Source organism: Ambystoma mexicanum, chromosome 1p, assembly GCF_040938575.1.
Source record: "Ambystoma mexicanum isolate Mex_15411 chromosome 1p, UKY_AmexF1_1, whole genome shotgun sequence".
Classification (NCBI taxonomy): domain Eukaryota; kingdom Metazoa; phylum Chordata; class Amphibia; order Caudata; family Ambystomatidae; genus Ambystoma; species Ambystoma mexicanum.
The window spans coordinates 1,389,036,529-1,389,053,726 of record NC_090921.1 but is presented as its reverse complement, the minus strand read 5'-3'; the positions used below and the strand labels follow the sequence as shown (position 1 = coordinate 1,389,053,726).

The following is a 17,198-nucleotide window of genomic DNA, read 5'->3' as shown; positions in this document are numbered from 1 at the left end:
CGCGAAGCGTGGATGGATACCAATCAACAAGTCCTAAAATGTCTGCCAGGACCTGACACCCGACGACACAAGGATGCCTAAGAGGAAGGGGGAGATCCACAAACAAGGATGTCAGAACCGGTTTCTCTTGAAGCTCCGGAAAGGTGAGTAGTGTGATGATGAAGTCAATCCAGGAGAGATGGAGTCCAAATAAAAACACATAGCCTCGATCCAAACAGTCACACAATAGAGGACAGGACTTGACTTACTCCTCAAGGCACCACATCACGAAAAGTAATCCAAGCAAAATCAGGCAGACACACAATTCCAGGAAAAACAGGCCGAGTCCAAGAAACCAGGAAGCAATTCAAACAAGGCGTAGTCCCAAAACACCAAGAGTCGACGAATTCCAAAAAACAGGCAAAGAGATCTAGCAAAAAGGATAAACAAGGTAATGACAATAATGCCACTCACCGAAACGTTGAGAAGCACCAGCAGGTCTCAGTGTACTTTAAGCTTCTCGGATTTCAGTTTCAGGCTACGTCCTTGCAGGGGGGCTGTTGGCAACGTGAGCATTGCTGTGATGATGTCATGGGCGCTAAGCAACAATGTCACAGCGTGCAGGATTGTCAGGAAGTGTAGCTTGCTTGCCTCCTGTTCTGCCTGGTCCTCCAGGGAAAGATCAAGAGAAACAAGACAGAGCCAAAAAGGATAACCATCTCAGAAAGGCAAAGCCAAGTCCAGTCATATATGAACTGTCTGAAATAACAAAACCATGACCAGAGGCTACTTGAAGATTAATTATTTTCATAAAGCAAACCAAAAACAGAAGAAGATAGTCATTCTCCTGTTCTTAGTTGTTATTATAGTGGTAGGGTCAGTTAGGTAAGTTTGGACAGTGGACAGTTTCTGTTAAGACATTCACTGACGACTGATGAGCAGCTTATTTAGTTGTGTCAGGTAGGGACGCCTTATAGAATAGGAAGGGTTACAAATTTTTCTTTTCTGTAATAAAGCTGAATATAAAATGGTCTATCAGAGTCTGCCACCTTTTTCAGACCCGCCACAGGTCCATTAACTCAATATCTTGTGCCTGAGCCTTGTATCAGGTATCCAACATACGCCCCACAGCGTCCCATAAGGAGTCTACATCATACAAGACAGGATCATTTGTTTCCATCAGAGGGTTGGCCCGAGTGGCTACCAACCCCCCTAGATGAGACAAAATAAATGTGGCATTCGTGACTACATTAGGAAACGCAACGGGCCTACACAGAAAATTATGCTTACATTGATTCACAAAAGATCTTTACTTGTGTGTATCACCCTGGAACCATTCTGGGGGCCAAATAAAATGGTCTAGGGTTTACAGCAGGTAAAGGAGCCCGAGGGGGGGATCAGACTGTTAGATGTAGCTGATGGTTGTCCAGATGGACCACCAAACTTGTCGTCGGGAGGCAATGAAAGCCCCCACAATCTGAATCGCTTCAAGCTGTTGGTTAATGGATGCATGTGGTGCAGTCAGGTTGGCTCTAAGTGAGGCCGGCACGTGAATTAAGATGGTGACTGGATCAGCACCACCCTATATAAGTCTAGTGGAGGATAAGGCTTCTCAATCTGTCAGGTGTGTAGAACCTCGAAGGACCACTCCTATAAAGAGCATCCAGTAGACATAGAAGACTTTTCTCCTGATACTCTGGTGGAGGGGGAAGAGTAACCCACTCCACCAGAAAATCAGATGGAAAGTAAAGCCAAGATACCAACAGTTCGCTAGAAGGTCTGGGTTTAAATAGGGAATAATGTTCAATGCAACAAGGCAAAAGCACACAAGCATTAGTATTACTTACTTCAAAAACAGTCTGAAATTCCACACAGACAACACCTAATAGGTCTTTGCTTCCTTCTTTCTCCAATCTTCCCTGGGAATAACTGTTTTCTTGTTTCCATAGATCAGGAGACCGTCCGTTGCTCCAAGGGTGGAGGGATCCCAATCAACAAGTCCAAAAATGTGCACAGGGACCTGACACCCGACGACACGAGGACGTCTAAGAGGAAGAGGAAGATCCACAAACAAGGATGTCAAAACCGGTTTCTCTTGAAGCTTGGGAAAGGTGAGTAGTGTGATGAGGACGCCAATCCAGGAGAGAGAGAATCCAAATAAACACAGACAGCTGAGATCCAAACAGTCACACAGTAGAGGACAGGACTTGACTTACTCCTCAAGATACCACATGGGGATAGGTAATCCAAGCAAAAGCAGGCAGACACACGATTACAAAAAAAGCAGGCTGAGTCCAAGAAACCAGGAAGCAATTCAAACAAGGCGTAGTCCCAAAACAGCAAGAGTCCATGAATTCCAAAAAACAGGCAAAGAGATCTGGTAACAAGGATAAACAAGATAATGCCAATAATGCCACTCACCGAAACATTGAGAAGCACCAGCATGGCGGTCTCAGTGTACTTTAAGCTCCTTGGAGTTCAGTTTCAGGCTGTGTCCTTGAGGGGGGCGTCATTGGCAACGTGAGTGTTGCTGTGATGATGTTACAGGTGCCATGCGACAATGCCATAGCATGCAGAATTGTCAGGAAGTGTAGTTTGCCTGTCTCCTGCACTGCCGGGTCCTCTAGGGAAGGCACCATCGGTCTTACAGGGACAGGCACCCGCTGCAGCTGGCCGCATCTGACAGTAAATGCTAAAAACACTAGTGCACTCAGAGATACAATGGCTATTAAAAAATATATGCAGAAAAGGGATACACATATTTAGGCATAGATATTGATTGAAACTTAAATTGATTGTCACATAAGCGATATCAAACATTGAGTATTAGTTACTTTAAGAAATATTCAGAGATTTGAAGCTACATTTGGATCTCATTTCTGAAAATCTATAATTATGCTAAATGCAATGCAAATTGTTTTCTATATGGATTTATGGAACTGCAACTGTCTTGAGAAAGAATATGGGCTTGATAAACCAAATAGAAAGTATAGCATTAAAAAAACAATTTCAGGAAGATTAATAAATTTCACTTGAAATGGGTATTATTCCATGAAAAACTAAAAATAGAAGCATTTGTATTCCGTCTGTGGATAAAAATTTGATAAGCTAAAGAGAAAACCTTAATACAATACTTATGTGAAGACATTAATAGATTTTAAATGACGTTTGTGTTCAGAAATTAAGAACATTGTAAGACATTTTGAATCTTTAAACTTGATAACAAATTGTGAAATAAGAGGTATTTCAACAATGAAACTCCAATAAGAAAATAAACGTCATTAACAAATGCAGGAAAATGTAATGTAAAATGTAGATGAATAGGAAACAACATAATGCATTGTTCTGAAATTCTTATGAAGGAGGATTACCACAACATTTTGTGAGTTAATTAAACCATTAGAAATATTAGATTATTCTTTTGTTTTATTTAGATTAAATGAATTACCCATTTTAGAATGAGCAGGTTCTTGGAAAGGTTTAGAAAAACAAGACCTGGTATGTAGATTGTGTAAAAAAAGTTCTCGTATCCCTTTTTTGCCCTATTTTTCTTTCATGCCTGATACTTGAAGATAAAAGTCTATGGTTGGAGCTGTATTTAAATTAAATTAATTTATTATCAATCGAACAGAAAATTATGTTTTAAAGAGGTGACAGTAATCCAGTTTGTATACACCTTTATGTATTTCTTTAATGCTTGGTGAAAAAAGATTAATTTATGGAATCGTTTTTGTAGTAATGAGGCATTGCTAAACAATGTGAAAAGTGTCCTTTTAATACTGTGATATGTTTTTGTTTTAACTAAACCTTTTATCTCTTAAATAAAGAAATAGAAAACTGGGTCTAGTATGACCATGGTGGATGTCAGGTTCATCATACATCAAGACGAGATACTAGGTGCTGCTAGAGCATGGTTAGTCATTATGTGGCTTGCTGGATGTTTGCACTTCAACTCCCATGCTCCCTAGCAGAATAGTCAGTGGTAAAGGATGATGCCAGGCGTAGTCCAAAACACCCAGAGGGTCACATAAAGAGTAATTCTCAGAATATCAGAATATTTTCCTGCTTTACTACAATTCAACTAGTGGAAAGTTAGGTTCTATGAACGTTTGGCAGGTTTGTTTCCCTGAATGGCACCTTCACCAAATTATGTTTTGCCGATTTTGCTGGTTTATTTTTTACCACAAACAGAAGGGGGGCCACATCCCTCCTTACATCCACCTGACCCCCCATTATACACCTTAGTCCAACTTACCACATATCTGATTGTGGTAAAAAATAAATCATTAAAAACAATGCGGCAGAACTGAATTCGGCAAATTAGTTGCTGATGTGCTCACTAGATCACAAGCAAATGGTAAACCTTCGAAGCGCCATGCTCCTCAAAAAGCTGTGAAAGTGCCCTAGCCCCAGAAGAGGGGGAAGGCTGTCATCTGCCCTCATTTGCCAGAAGCTTTGCCTTCTGTCTTGTCTCCTCCTGTGAAAGAGGAAGAAGAGGTAGCTGCAGCGGCTGAAGTCTCTAATCTTAGTGACATCCCTGAATGAAAAAAAGTATTTTTGGAGATGGGAGTTCTAGGGTGATGGAGGATTTTGAAAGGGTCAAACAAATATCCCTCTCTTTAGGGTTTTTAGACATCATGCGCTATTCTGAAGGAATACACTTGCGAAAAAACGACTGCAGGCTATGCATATTTGTCAAATGTCAATCATAGATGGTACAAAAGCATATAAATTTACCCACAAATGAACCATATGGTAAAACAATTAATATCCCAAAGAAGAAGACAAGGGAAGAAAATGTTCTTTAAGTAGTGTGTGGAAGATGGCAAGAGAAGAGACAGAGCGAATATGTAAAGGAAGAGGGTTTGAATACACAGGTACCCAAGTGGCCCTTACCAGTTCTTTTTGAAAGAGTTGCTGGTCCCCTTGATCCTCCCCTTTGTTCATAACCAGTTACGTTGCAGACATACCTATGAGAACTGTCACTACCAAAGTGGTGGCCAGGGATTTTATTGGCTATTTTTACCAGGATTGGTTTCCCTAAAGATGTTGTCACTGATAGGTGAACCCATTTCATACCAAATTGCATGAAAAGCATGAGGCAGAAATGTGGTGTTTCTACCAGTTCTTCTATACTGCTTACCATTCGAAGGCCAATGGTCTGGTGAAAAAGTTTATAAAAACCTCAAAGAGCATGATAGGTGCTTTGTAAGTGCCTCTTCGATGGACATGGAAACTCCTACTACCCTGTCTCTTATTACACTACAGGGACGTTCCTCAGGCTGGAGTTGGTTTCATCCATTTTGACTTTCTCTTTATCATCCACAGAAAGGCCTGCTTGCCTTAGTCAAGAAAGATGGACTGTTTCCTCTCCCAGTGAAACATCTGATGACATGGATTATGTGCTAGACCTCAGGAGAGGGATAGTAAGATGTTGATCAATCCATATAAAAACCCAAAGACAAGAAAAGTTATAGTCAAATAGTGAAATCACTAGAAGCCCTCTCAGGCTGTTTTTAGTCGAGCTATGGATAATAAAAAGCCTAGGGATGTGGGTGATAGTTATGATGGCCCCTACACGACGGTGGCACCACCAATGAGGGGAAGGTAACCACCTAGTTAACAAGAGTGTCCCCACGGGACCTCTTACAATCTTCCACATTAACAGGCTCAAGCCTTCCCTCAGGCAGGTGGAAATGGCTGATTTAACCAGAAAGAAGGTGAACCTTTCCATGATATTCCTCAGAGCAAAGCCAATGATCCAGTTGATGGATCTGAATGCTCCCCAAAACTGACTCCTGGCCAAGAGAAGATCTGCAGAGCTTTGCCTCAGCAGTATGTCCCCCTATTCCCAGTCACGCCAGGTTTTACCCCATGTTGCAAGCATTACATAGACACTGGTGATAGTGTGCCATTAAAAACAGGACTTATTGGATGTCAGACAAAGTCAGAGATTACAGTAAGGATGAGGTCACGAAGATAATGGACCTTCAGGTGATTGAACCTGCTAAATGTCCTTTTCTCAGTACTGCTGTTGACGTGGACCAATTACCAGGCCACAGATCAGAATGGGCAAGTAACTCACATTTATTAGGGACACTGTAAAATGTATGTCCGAAATAATAATGAGGAACGTAGAATAGATACACTGCAGTGTCAAGGTAACTTCTCATGGGTCTCATAAAAGCTGTCAAACTCAGGGACAGACTTTGCCTGAGCATGTGCCCCAAGTTGACTAGCAATATTCAGTAACATGTCCAATAATTCCTCTCCTTGGGTTATGTTATAGTGTGTTCTGTTATGTTACATTATGTAGGGGTTATTTGTGTAGAACATCAAATAACCCCTATCTTTGCGCTAGGTGCTTGTGCATATGCACATGATGGATAAGGAAAGAAATAAACCGACACTAATGAGAGAGTGTCATGAACCATCGGACGTGTCCTTTCTGGACTTCATGGTCCCTGGCCCATACGGGCCTGCACTCAGCAGTACTCCCAACATGGTTGCCGAACGCGGAACGCTGTTTACCAGTCTCCGTGTCGTATTCACTACATTCTACAGAACTGACATTCCCCCGCGTCGCTGTGCGTCTCAACGCTACTGTTTGCAGTAGCCAGACGTGTGCTGCCGTAGTTCGAACAGCAAATTCCTTTGATTCCTGGTTCCCGGTCCCCTAAATTCCTCCTCCTTCATCCTTCCCTTACTTGTCCTCAGTTTGCTTCCTGGATCTCCTTTGCACTCGTCTCCCGAGTGCACTCCTCGCCGTTTCCTGGACCTTTCCCTGACATCTGAACGTTACCTGGAGACGGGATGCAGAACGCATGCTGGAACCCGAGGACCTACGCACAGGGTTATACAAGACCCGAACTGTGCGAAAGAAGACTTCATCGAAGAACCCCAACAAACAACACAGACAGGTGAGAAGGGGGGAAATCTGTGACAGATTGAGACGCCAACAAACTGATACAGATACGGACATAGAGGCTGCAGTTCAAGACCTCATGCTCAGCATGCAGAAGTTAACAACAGAAGTTCAGAATCTCAAAGCCGAGAATGCCGCATTAAAACAACTAGTCCTGTCACATGATTCTGCGACCAAGGAAAGTGTATTGCTGGGCGTAGTGGTGGATAAATATGATGGCTCATCAAAGAACCTTCGTGGCTTCCTCGATTCATGTTTAGTACACTTTACCTTTAAGCCCTACAACTTCTCTACCCCCAGGGCAAAGGTGGACTTTATGATTTTGTATCTTTCCGGGAATGCATTAACTTGGGCTACACCCTTAGTTCATTCTGGAGATGCCCTTCTGGATGGATGGTTTCGTACGGGCTCTAAAGACCATGTTTGACCGCCCAGAACAGGTTTACAGTGCCCAAGAACGCCTACTGGATTTCCAACAAGGGTCCCAGGATATGCTTACCTATGTAACACGCTTTAAGCAACTGGCCAAGGAAACAGATTGGTCCTCAGAGGCCTGCTTTCCCCTTTTTCGAAGAGGCCTGAATGAAGAGATAAAAGACGAGCTAGCCAGGGTAGCTCGCCCAGGTTCCTTCCAGGCTCTCATGGACCTCTCTTTACAAATAGACTTTCATATCCAGGAAAGGAAGGCGGAAAAGAAGAAGACTAAATTGCCCTACTTAAAGACCTCTACAGAACCTTCCTCTAGACCTGAGCCCGCTCCTGCCCCGACCACAGACCCAGAACCAATGCAAATAAGGGCCTTCCGCCGACCCATATCTCCACAAGAAAGGATGCGCCGGATTCACACCGGGCTGTGTATGTACTGTGCCTCTGATAAACACCTTGTGAGAGAATGTCCTTTAGCCCCTCCACGGCATTCGGGAAACGCCAGCTCCCGATCCTAGATGGAGCACAGCTTTGGGAGAGAGATGTTTGCTCCACATCTATTCCATCCTTGAACTCTGATCTCCTGGACAAAACAACCTTGTGATCTTGCAGGCCTTTCTATCGCCGTCCAAGAAAGAAGCTTATCCCATTCTGGCATTAGTGGATTGTGGGGCCATGGGGATATTCATAGATCATGATTGGGTCACTACCCACCACATTTCAAATGAAACACGAGACATCATGCAACCAGTAGAGGCCACCGATGGAAGACATCTCTCTTCAGGACCCATAACCCTGCAAACCAAAGAGATCCCCCTCTCGATAAACTTTCATCAAGAGGTGATCAAATTTGACATCATAAAATCTGCCCATTATCCAATGGTACTGGGTATGCCCTGGTTACAGAAGCACAACCCATACATCAACTGGGCGGCAGGATCCTTGTTTCTTGGTTCAGAACATTGTATGTCTCACTGCCTATCACTGGATTCCTCGTCAAGATCCTCTGAAGGTACGCTAACAGACCAGCAAGGCCCATTCACGGTTTCAAATATTATCCAGGTTCCCAGGGCCTATCAGGATTACACTGATGTGTTTTCAACTGCCATAGTCCAGGCCCTACCCCCTCACAGACCTGAAGACTGTGCTATTGATATTGAACCCTCAGCAGTGATTCCCTTTGGAGGGATGTTCATTCTATCAGAACCAGAGAAAAGGGCCCTTCGAGAATACTTGGATACCAACCTGGAAAATGGCACTATACGACCATCCAAATCCCCGGCGGGAGCTTTGTTCTTTTTTGTTCCCAAGAAAGATACCAAGGAGCTTCGGCCTTGCCTTGGTTATCGTGGTCTTAATCAATGCACCCTCAAGGACTGCTACCCATTGCCCTTAATCTCGGATATCCTGGAAGCAGTGAGAGGAGCTGTAGTCTTCACGAATTGGATCTCAGAGGTGCCTACCATCTGATCTGTATAAAGGAGGGTGACAAATGGAAAACAGCTTTTAGAACACCCTTTGGTCACTTTGAATACCTAGTTATGGCCTTCGGACTCGCCAATGCCCCAGCGGTCTTCCAACGTTTTATGGACCGGGTGTTCTCCGATATGCTGTTCCTCTTCATCATAGTTTACCTGGATGATATACTGATATACTCCAAAGACCATCTTAAGCATGAAGAACATGTTAAGGCAGTTTTACAGCGGCTACGTAAACATAAGCTCCTGGCTAAACCCGAGAAATGCCTTTTCCATGTCTCTACTGTTCACTATCTCGGGTTTGTCCTTAGTCCAGAAGGAATTGGAATGGACCACTCAAAAGTAAACTCCATTCTATCCTGGCCTTTTCCAACTACTGTGAAACAGATTCAATCCTTCCTGGGGCTTGCCAACTTCTACCGAAAATTCATACCTTCCTTTTTGGAGATAGTACAACCGATCATTACATTGTTGAAGAAGGATACTCCCTTTCTCTGGACAGCAGTCCAAGATGAAGCGTTCCAACGAATGAAGTCGGAGTTTACACAAGCCCCCATCTTGACTCAACCTGACATTGATCGACCCTTCCTAGTGGAGGTGGATGCCTCCAACTACGCCATCGGAGCAGTCCTAAAACAGGAATTCGATGACAAATTAGAACACCCCATCGCTTATCACTTGCAAACCCTGACTCCTAGCGAGACCCATTATTCTGTTCTGGAAAAGGAACTATTAGCCATCCGTCAAGCCTTCACAGAGTGGCGTCATCTACTCCTGGGAGCAAAACATCCTGTTCAGGTCCGCACGGACCATCAGAATCTTCAAGTTCTACAATCCCTGGAATGTAGGAATAGTCGTCAAGCCCGTTGGGCCTTCTTCTTTGCCCAGTACCAGTTCCAAATCCATCATGTTCCTGGAACACACAATATAATTGCTGACGCCTTATCCCGACACCCCGACTACAAAACTCTTGAAGACCGATCCTCCCCAAAGATGTTTCCCCACACAATATTTGTAGCCCAAGCAATCAGTCTCCTGGAAGACATTTGGATTCAAACCCAGTCCTCTAGGATCTGGAAGGAGTTTACTGGGAAGAATCGATGGAATCTTAAAACAAGGGACGGGTATTTGTTCAAGGATAATGGCCTGGTCATTCCTACGCAGAGATTGCGACAAAGGATTACAAGCCTCTGTCATGATACCCTTCATTCAGGACATCGTGGCATCACCAACACTCTCCGTTTAATACAAAGACAGTTTTGGTGGCCAAAAATGAAAGTTGGCATCCAGCAGTACATTCAAGCCTGTGCAGTCTGCATTCAAAACAAGCATGATAACAAGAAACCGGCGGGTCTCCTACTCCAACCAACGCTACCAACAAGACCTTGGGAATTCATCGCTACGGACTTTATTGTGGAATTACCGCCCTTCCAGGGGATACACAACTATCATGGTTACCATTGATTGATTCACTCACATGGCTCATTTTACACCCTTATATAAACTACCATCTTCCTCAGAACTCACTGGAATCTTCCTGGAACACATATTCCGACTTCATGGACTCCCATCCAAGATCATATCAGACAGAGGACCTCAATACATATCTCAGTTCTGGAAACACTTTTGCCGTATACTAGGAATCCAACGTGCCCTCTCCTCAGGTTATCATCCACAGACCAACAGGGCTACTGAACGTGTGAACCAAACCCTGGAGCAGTATCTTCGCTGTTTCAGCACCAAGGTTCAGGACGATTGGTCACTCTTAATACCAGTGGCTGAATTTGCCTATAACAATTCGGATCACTCAGCTGTCAAAATCAGCCCCTTCTTCTGCAGCCAAGGATTCCACCCTTCGGTTCTACCATCCATTCTCCCACATCCTACACCAGTTCCTACAGTCGATTCCTGGATTGAAACCCTCATCAATGTACACAAGGAAGCCAAAGAACACCTCGAAAGGGCCCGAACAAACACCAAGCACTATGCAGACTCCAAAAGAAGACCAGGGCCTTCCTATGCAGTGGGTGATAAGGTCTGGCTATCCTCGAAACTACTGCCTCGACACTTACAACCAAATAAGTTGGCTCCCTGGTACTGTGGCCCTTTTTCCATAAAGGAAATCATTAACCCAGTGGCCTTCCGACTCAAACTACCAGACTGCTGGAAGAGGATCCACCTAGTTTTCCACACTTCTCTGTTGAAACCATACGTCCAGTCCTGCCGGACTGCTCCACGATCTACCCCTGTGGTTGTCGATGATCAGTTAGAATACGAAGTGTCCAGAATATGTGACTCCAGGTACAGATGTGGTCAGCTACAGTATCTGGTCGAGTGCAAAGGGTACCCTCCCAGTGAAAGCACCTGGGAACCAGTCTCAAACCTAAATGCCCCCAGACTACTCCGAAGGTACCACCTTATACACCCGGGCAAACCCAGAGGAACAGGCCTTTGGAGGAGGCATGCTGTCATGAATCATTGGACACGTCCTTTCTGGACTTCATGGTCCCTGACCCATAGAGGCCTGCACTCAGCAGTACTCCCAACATGGCCACGGAACGCGGAACGCTGTTTACCAGTCTCCGCGTCGTACGCACTACGTTCTACAAAGCTGACACGCCCCCACGGCCCTGCGTGTCTCAACGCTACCGCTTGCAGTAGCCAGACGTGTGCTGCCGTAGTTCGTACAGCAAATTCCTTTGATTCCTGGTTCCCGGTCCCCTAAATTCCTCCTCCTTCATCCTTCCCTTACTTGTCCTCAGTTTGCTTCCCGGATCTCCTTTGCACTCGTCTCCCGAGTGCACTCCTCGCCGTTTCCTGGACCTTTCCCAGACATCTGAATGTTACCTGGAGACGGGACGCAGAACGCAAGCTGGAACCCGAGGACCTACACACAGGGTTATACAAGACCCGAACTGTGCGAAAGAAGACTTCATCGAAGAACCCCAACAAACAACACAGACAGGTGAGATGGGGGGAAACCTGTGACAGAGAGAGGGAAAGAAAACTGATCTCTGTAGGCTGCCCTGCTTGTTCTGTGTCGTCCTTCGCAGCTCCGCTTTCCTGGATTCTGCCCGCCTCTGACGTGTCTTACCTACGCCCCCACCCCTACCATTGCCGTTTCTGTAAAGATGCATGCATGATTGGGGAATGCTCAATCCTTCCTTGCGTTGTGCATCTCGCTGGAACATTTTCTCTGTTCTTGCAAAATTCTATTGATGGTATTGCCACTGGGGCCATTTTACCAACGTAAGTTTCTCCAAAGGATTTGTCTCTGACAGGGTAATTTGACCATGGGCCTCATTACGACCCTGGCGCTAAGTGTATAACTGCGCCATAAAAGGCTGCGGTGCCGTTAAACACTTAGCGCCTTACTACGAGGTCCCTTTGCGGGACCCGACCTTAACGGCTGGTCTACACCAGTTGTTAAAGTAGGGACCCGCAAAGGGACCTTGGTGCTAAGTACGGTACCGCAATTTGCGGTACCGTACTTAGCGCCTTCCCCATTCCCATAGAACCCTATGGGAATGGGGAAGGGCCATGGTTCAATGGGGAATTACCGCCCGCCAACCTTGGAATGGGGTGGTAATTCCCCATTGAACCAAGGCGGACCCGTTACAACACTGGCACCAACCATGGTGCTAATAGCGCCATGGTTTAGCGCCGGTGTTGTAATGAGGGCCCATGTCCGTTGCCTGAACTATGTGTTATGGAGGGGTGATTGTGGGGGCTATGTTCCACCACCTACTCTATGATTCAGAGCCCGGGTTATTGTAGGGGATCCACTGGACACCCCAACAACACCCAGGCAAATAGGAGACCGGTTGTCACATTTACCTCTCTTTAACATCTGATCTTTTAAGGAAAAATATACAGAACTTTGCTAAATGTGGGAGAATGAATGAGAGGCCTGTAGACCCTGTAGGGCAGGCACACAGTTGAAAAAACACTTTGCATTCTGATACTGAATACTGCATTGCAAAAGAGCAGGAGCCATGCATACCGGCATGCAATAGGAAGATGATTTGTGAAGAGGCTTCCACCGGAGCAATAACGGCTCAGCTCGTGAAGCCTAGCCCATGCCTACAGGGTGTACTAGTTAGGAGGACGGAGGAATAACCATCTGGTAGGGGACAGATGAGTCCAGCCAGGTTTTTCCTAGACATGAGCAGGTGAGATGAGACTTGGGATGATGAAGAGGACTGTTTGAACAGGCCGGGGGGCACCGGATCAGTGCCTTCAGTGTCCCAAACCCAGCCTACCTTAAATCTAGACTCAGTAGCTCCATCGCTGAATGCCAATGTTCTCCATTCTGGCAAGACGTTTGGAAATAAGTGGTGGTACTGACTATGGTTTGTGGATTTTCTACATTGACAGTGACTCACCCAGAAACAGTGAACCTTAAAAATACAGCCTTACCCAGGACCCTAAAATCCTGAAACTAAGTCACCTGCCACTCAGCAACATGTTTTCTTCTCTAAGTGACTTTGAGCGACACCAGAAAGAGACACATACAAACACAAAATATGACATTGCTTTGGTTAAAGTCACACATATACCCTTACCTTCGGCAGGTCTACGGATTTCTGCCTGGTCTCCTCTCGTGCTAAGAGCATTCTTTGGTTTAGCACCTTTTTCATCAAGCTTTTCTTTGGTCTTTGTAAAAAAAAAGAAATCTTTTTTAAAAATGTGGGATAATTTCAGTTTGGCAACAGACCATCCTAGACATAAAAAATTAGAAGGGGAATCCATGCTATAGCCTCAAAGACTCTATACGTTATAAGATGAGTACCATTAATTCAATCAAGATACAGCACATGTCATCAACAGTCTAAATATCAGGCAACACTTGTATGTATCCTTTGCTCTGATATGTGACCCTTTCTCTGGGCGAGTGGCCAATGGGGGATGTATTTACTACCATAGCAGATAGACCTAAACCCAGACTAACAATATCTCCATTCACCCCAGTATGTGGTGCTAGACCCAAACTACCCTGCTCATGCCCACATTTTTTGACCTGGTGATGACAGGCTGTGCTTATCCTTATGTATGTCTGTGCGGGCTTCATGAGCATGGCATTGGGAGTGAAGCGGTACTGAATCCAAAGAGAAAGCGAACCACCGAGGTGGACAGTTTCTGAGTCCTTTGTGGTTGATGGAGCACTTAAGCATGCTAAGCACTCCAGCCAGCTGGACCTTATGAACAGCATGTAGATCCTACGCACACATGAGCCACACTTTCTATAAGCATCAGCATGTACAATCCACCAGGGACTAGGCAACTGGGCTTAATCAAGTACTGTGCATCATCAATAAGCCTTGAGGACATGCTTGACACACAAAAACGTGTGCCAGCTGATGAATGTAACCACACACAAATAAAATTCACTTTGTAATGGTGACTTGTTCTCATGTAATGGATATATGAGTATATAACTAAGTGAGAAAGCGCAAACAAATCGATTAGCTGGATGATTGCTTCCTTTCTCTCTCTATAAACCTCTACTAGGATCATAGGCAGATGCTCCATTCTCCAGCAACACATTCCGTACAGTCTCTCGGGGCTAGTAAAAATACCCACCCGGCTTAAATGTTGTGCTGGATCACTAGCCTGCTGTTTTACTTTGTGTAATGTATGCCTGCTTGCTTCTGAAAACTAAACTGCTATGGAATCAGGGTTTGAATCTCACTTCCATCAATGCCTTTTTTTAAATCACCTTTTATTATTTTATTTGTCGGTTTTGTTTACCTGTTGAAAATGGTACAAGAAAAGATAGACTATATAGGGTCAGAGAGTTTAAACTCATAGCTTGGTAGCAAAAGCAATCTGCTGCTACTTGAGAGAGCTGGAGGTAGTTCATCCACACACCAGAGCGTCATAGTTTGGAACCCCTTGACAACCAATGCCATTTTTTAGTTCCCACTCCATAAACAAATCAAACCTTTTATTACTTCTGTTACTGTAAAGGGCCCAGTGTGCCTCTGGGCTCTTGATGTTTTATTTGCACCTTTTTACATTGGCGACTTCTGGTCACCCTGGAAGCAAAAGGTCAATAAGCACTGATTATGGTGCTAAGCCTTAATGGGTGTATCAAAACAGTACTCTATGAAATTGTTAAGGTGGTCCCAATCAATATTCAATAATCAATAAAGAAACAAACTCAAGAAAATTGAGTAATTCCAAGTGCATGAGAACACCCAGCTATATTTAAACACGAATCCGCCGGAAAACCCAAATAAGCATTCTCAACATTACAATGTAAAACAAAAGCTTTTAAGTCCAAAATACATCACACATGACGACATAGTTAGTGATAAGAAAACATCTTCTACCATTGGTTAAGGGAATATAGTACCTACACATCCTATACATGACAGGTACTACTATTGGATATTCTTTAACTGATGGCTCCTCCTAAGGTGCACACCTGAGAAATGTTATCTAGTGGTTTGATTCCCGTGTCCCATAACTTTGGTGCCCAAGTGTCTGTATAAATATTGTGTGGCTTGGTACTGTGTGTGCAAAGCAGTTTTGATTCCAGGATTCAGTATTTCATAATGAAAGCCTTTCACAGTTCTGTCTAATATGGTGGCACATTGTTTCACTCTCCACCATGTTAATGCTCTTCATGCCTCGTGCATTGCATGCCATCCTACATTTAGTCTCTGCCCATGTAAGATGTCATCTACTTCTACCTATGCTCATGTCTATGCTACTTTGTGCAACTCCATCTGGGTCTGCTGCAACCTTTTTAAGCATGTAAGTTCCCTCTACTTTTGGGCCCTACTTTGTGTGGCGCAACCTATTCTGCTCTTTATGGCGGCTCCATTGTCCCTAATGTTTAAACTAACTCACTTGTCATTTTTGTCAGTTTATACGTACGTTCACTTCTGCGAACGTCTGGGGGCAGGGCCACACCTGGTATTTATTTTTTCTGCATCATGACACTCCCCCCTCTTGTCAATCTATGGACCACATACCGTTGAGTTGTCCTCTTCTCAGCTTTATATTTAGGAATCCATACCCTAAAGACCCCCCTCAGACTGCTTCCCTTTTCCATATGTTCCTCTGGGCCACACGTTAAAAAACAGACAGCATTCTCCATCATCTTCACAATCCAACCATAACTGTGTATAATTTTGAGAATCTAATGGGGGTTCAAATCTTGTACTCATGGGGCCAAATGGCCTTTCTATAACATGTATACAGGGCTGTTTGTCTGGATGTGAACATGAATTACATTATGATTACCCAGACCTATTGTCAACATGTGCTTCTCTATTATTTTCTTACCTGCTCTTCTACATTGTTTCAGTATTATTTGTAGGACACAGAGACCAGTCAGTACTAGCACTATTACTGCTATTAATATTTTAAACGCGTTACCCAGCCAGGTAGGCATCCATGATAACAAGTAGTTAAACCAGTCCTCATCTTCTCTTGCATCTGTCACCTGCACCATTTTTGTATACAGGTCTTGCAGGGATATTATTGCTTCTGTCAAACTCCCATTCTGCTCATCTCGTGCTGGTCTGAATGTGCAGCAACTTCAGCTAATCTTTGCGCACAATCCCCCCTCCATGGCAGTGAAGAGGTCATGGACATACCTGTCCTGGAGAGTCATCTACCTAAGAGCTCTCAATTCCTCCTCCAATCAGGATATCTGCAACCACTTTGCATTGGCAGCTGTTTTTAAGGCTGGGACAAGGAAGGATGCAAAGAAGATTGATCATTTGCTAAACAACCTGTGTTCAGGTGGTATTTCATTCAGTGACTATACTTTTCTTTGAGAAATAATTGTCTTTGAGAAATAATTGTCTCTTTTTGTGGGTTGTATTGTCATTTATTCCTTTGTTTATTATCTGTCAGGGGGTAGTCACCAATCTGCACCACATTACTTTGGGCCACTACTAGTGCCGGTGCATGCAACACTGCCAGTGAACATAATATACCACCGAAATCTGGTGGGAGCTACATATAAGCGGTTGTACCACAAGCCCAATAGTGGTCCATCATGTCTGGCAGGTCCAGGATGTGACCACATCCTTCATTCTCTCCTACTTTCATAGTCAAATTGTTTCTGAAGCACAAGGAGGCATTTACCATCTTTATTATGTCCTTTGGCCCTCTTCCATCCTCTATCCAAGTTAACAAATTGGTACTTTTTGGCCACTCACCAAGAAATTCACTGTTTGCACCTACCCAAACTCCTTCCCGTACTCATATCAGGGGTTCTGTTCTAGATACCATTATTCCTTCTACCTATCCTTCAAAGGCATAAATGTCCCCTATTATGTGCAATTGTGGTCTATTCCGACAGAAGGGTATTTCTTTTCCTTTTGAATCTTTACACTTCAACAATGGATGTTCGATCGTTGTTACTTCAC

At 44.2% G+C, this 17,198-nt stretch overlaps 1 protein-coding gene across 1 annotated transcript in view; it reads right to left on the bottom strand.

The window, feature by feature from the left end:
* The window catches only part of MYLK3 (myosin light chain kinase 3), a 529,860-nt gene that overhangs the window by 385,507 nt on the left and 127,155 nt on the right, over positions 1-17,198 (bottom strand). Inside the window, exon 2 of the mRNA XM_069607066.1 lies at positions 13,374-13,464. Coding sequence (XP_069463167.1) covers positions 13,374-13,464 — 91 coding nt within the window. The remainder of the gene's footprint in view (positions 1-13,373; positions 13,465-17,198) is intronic.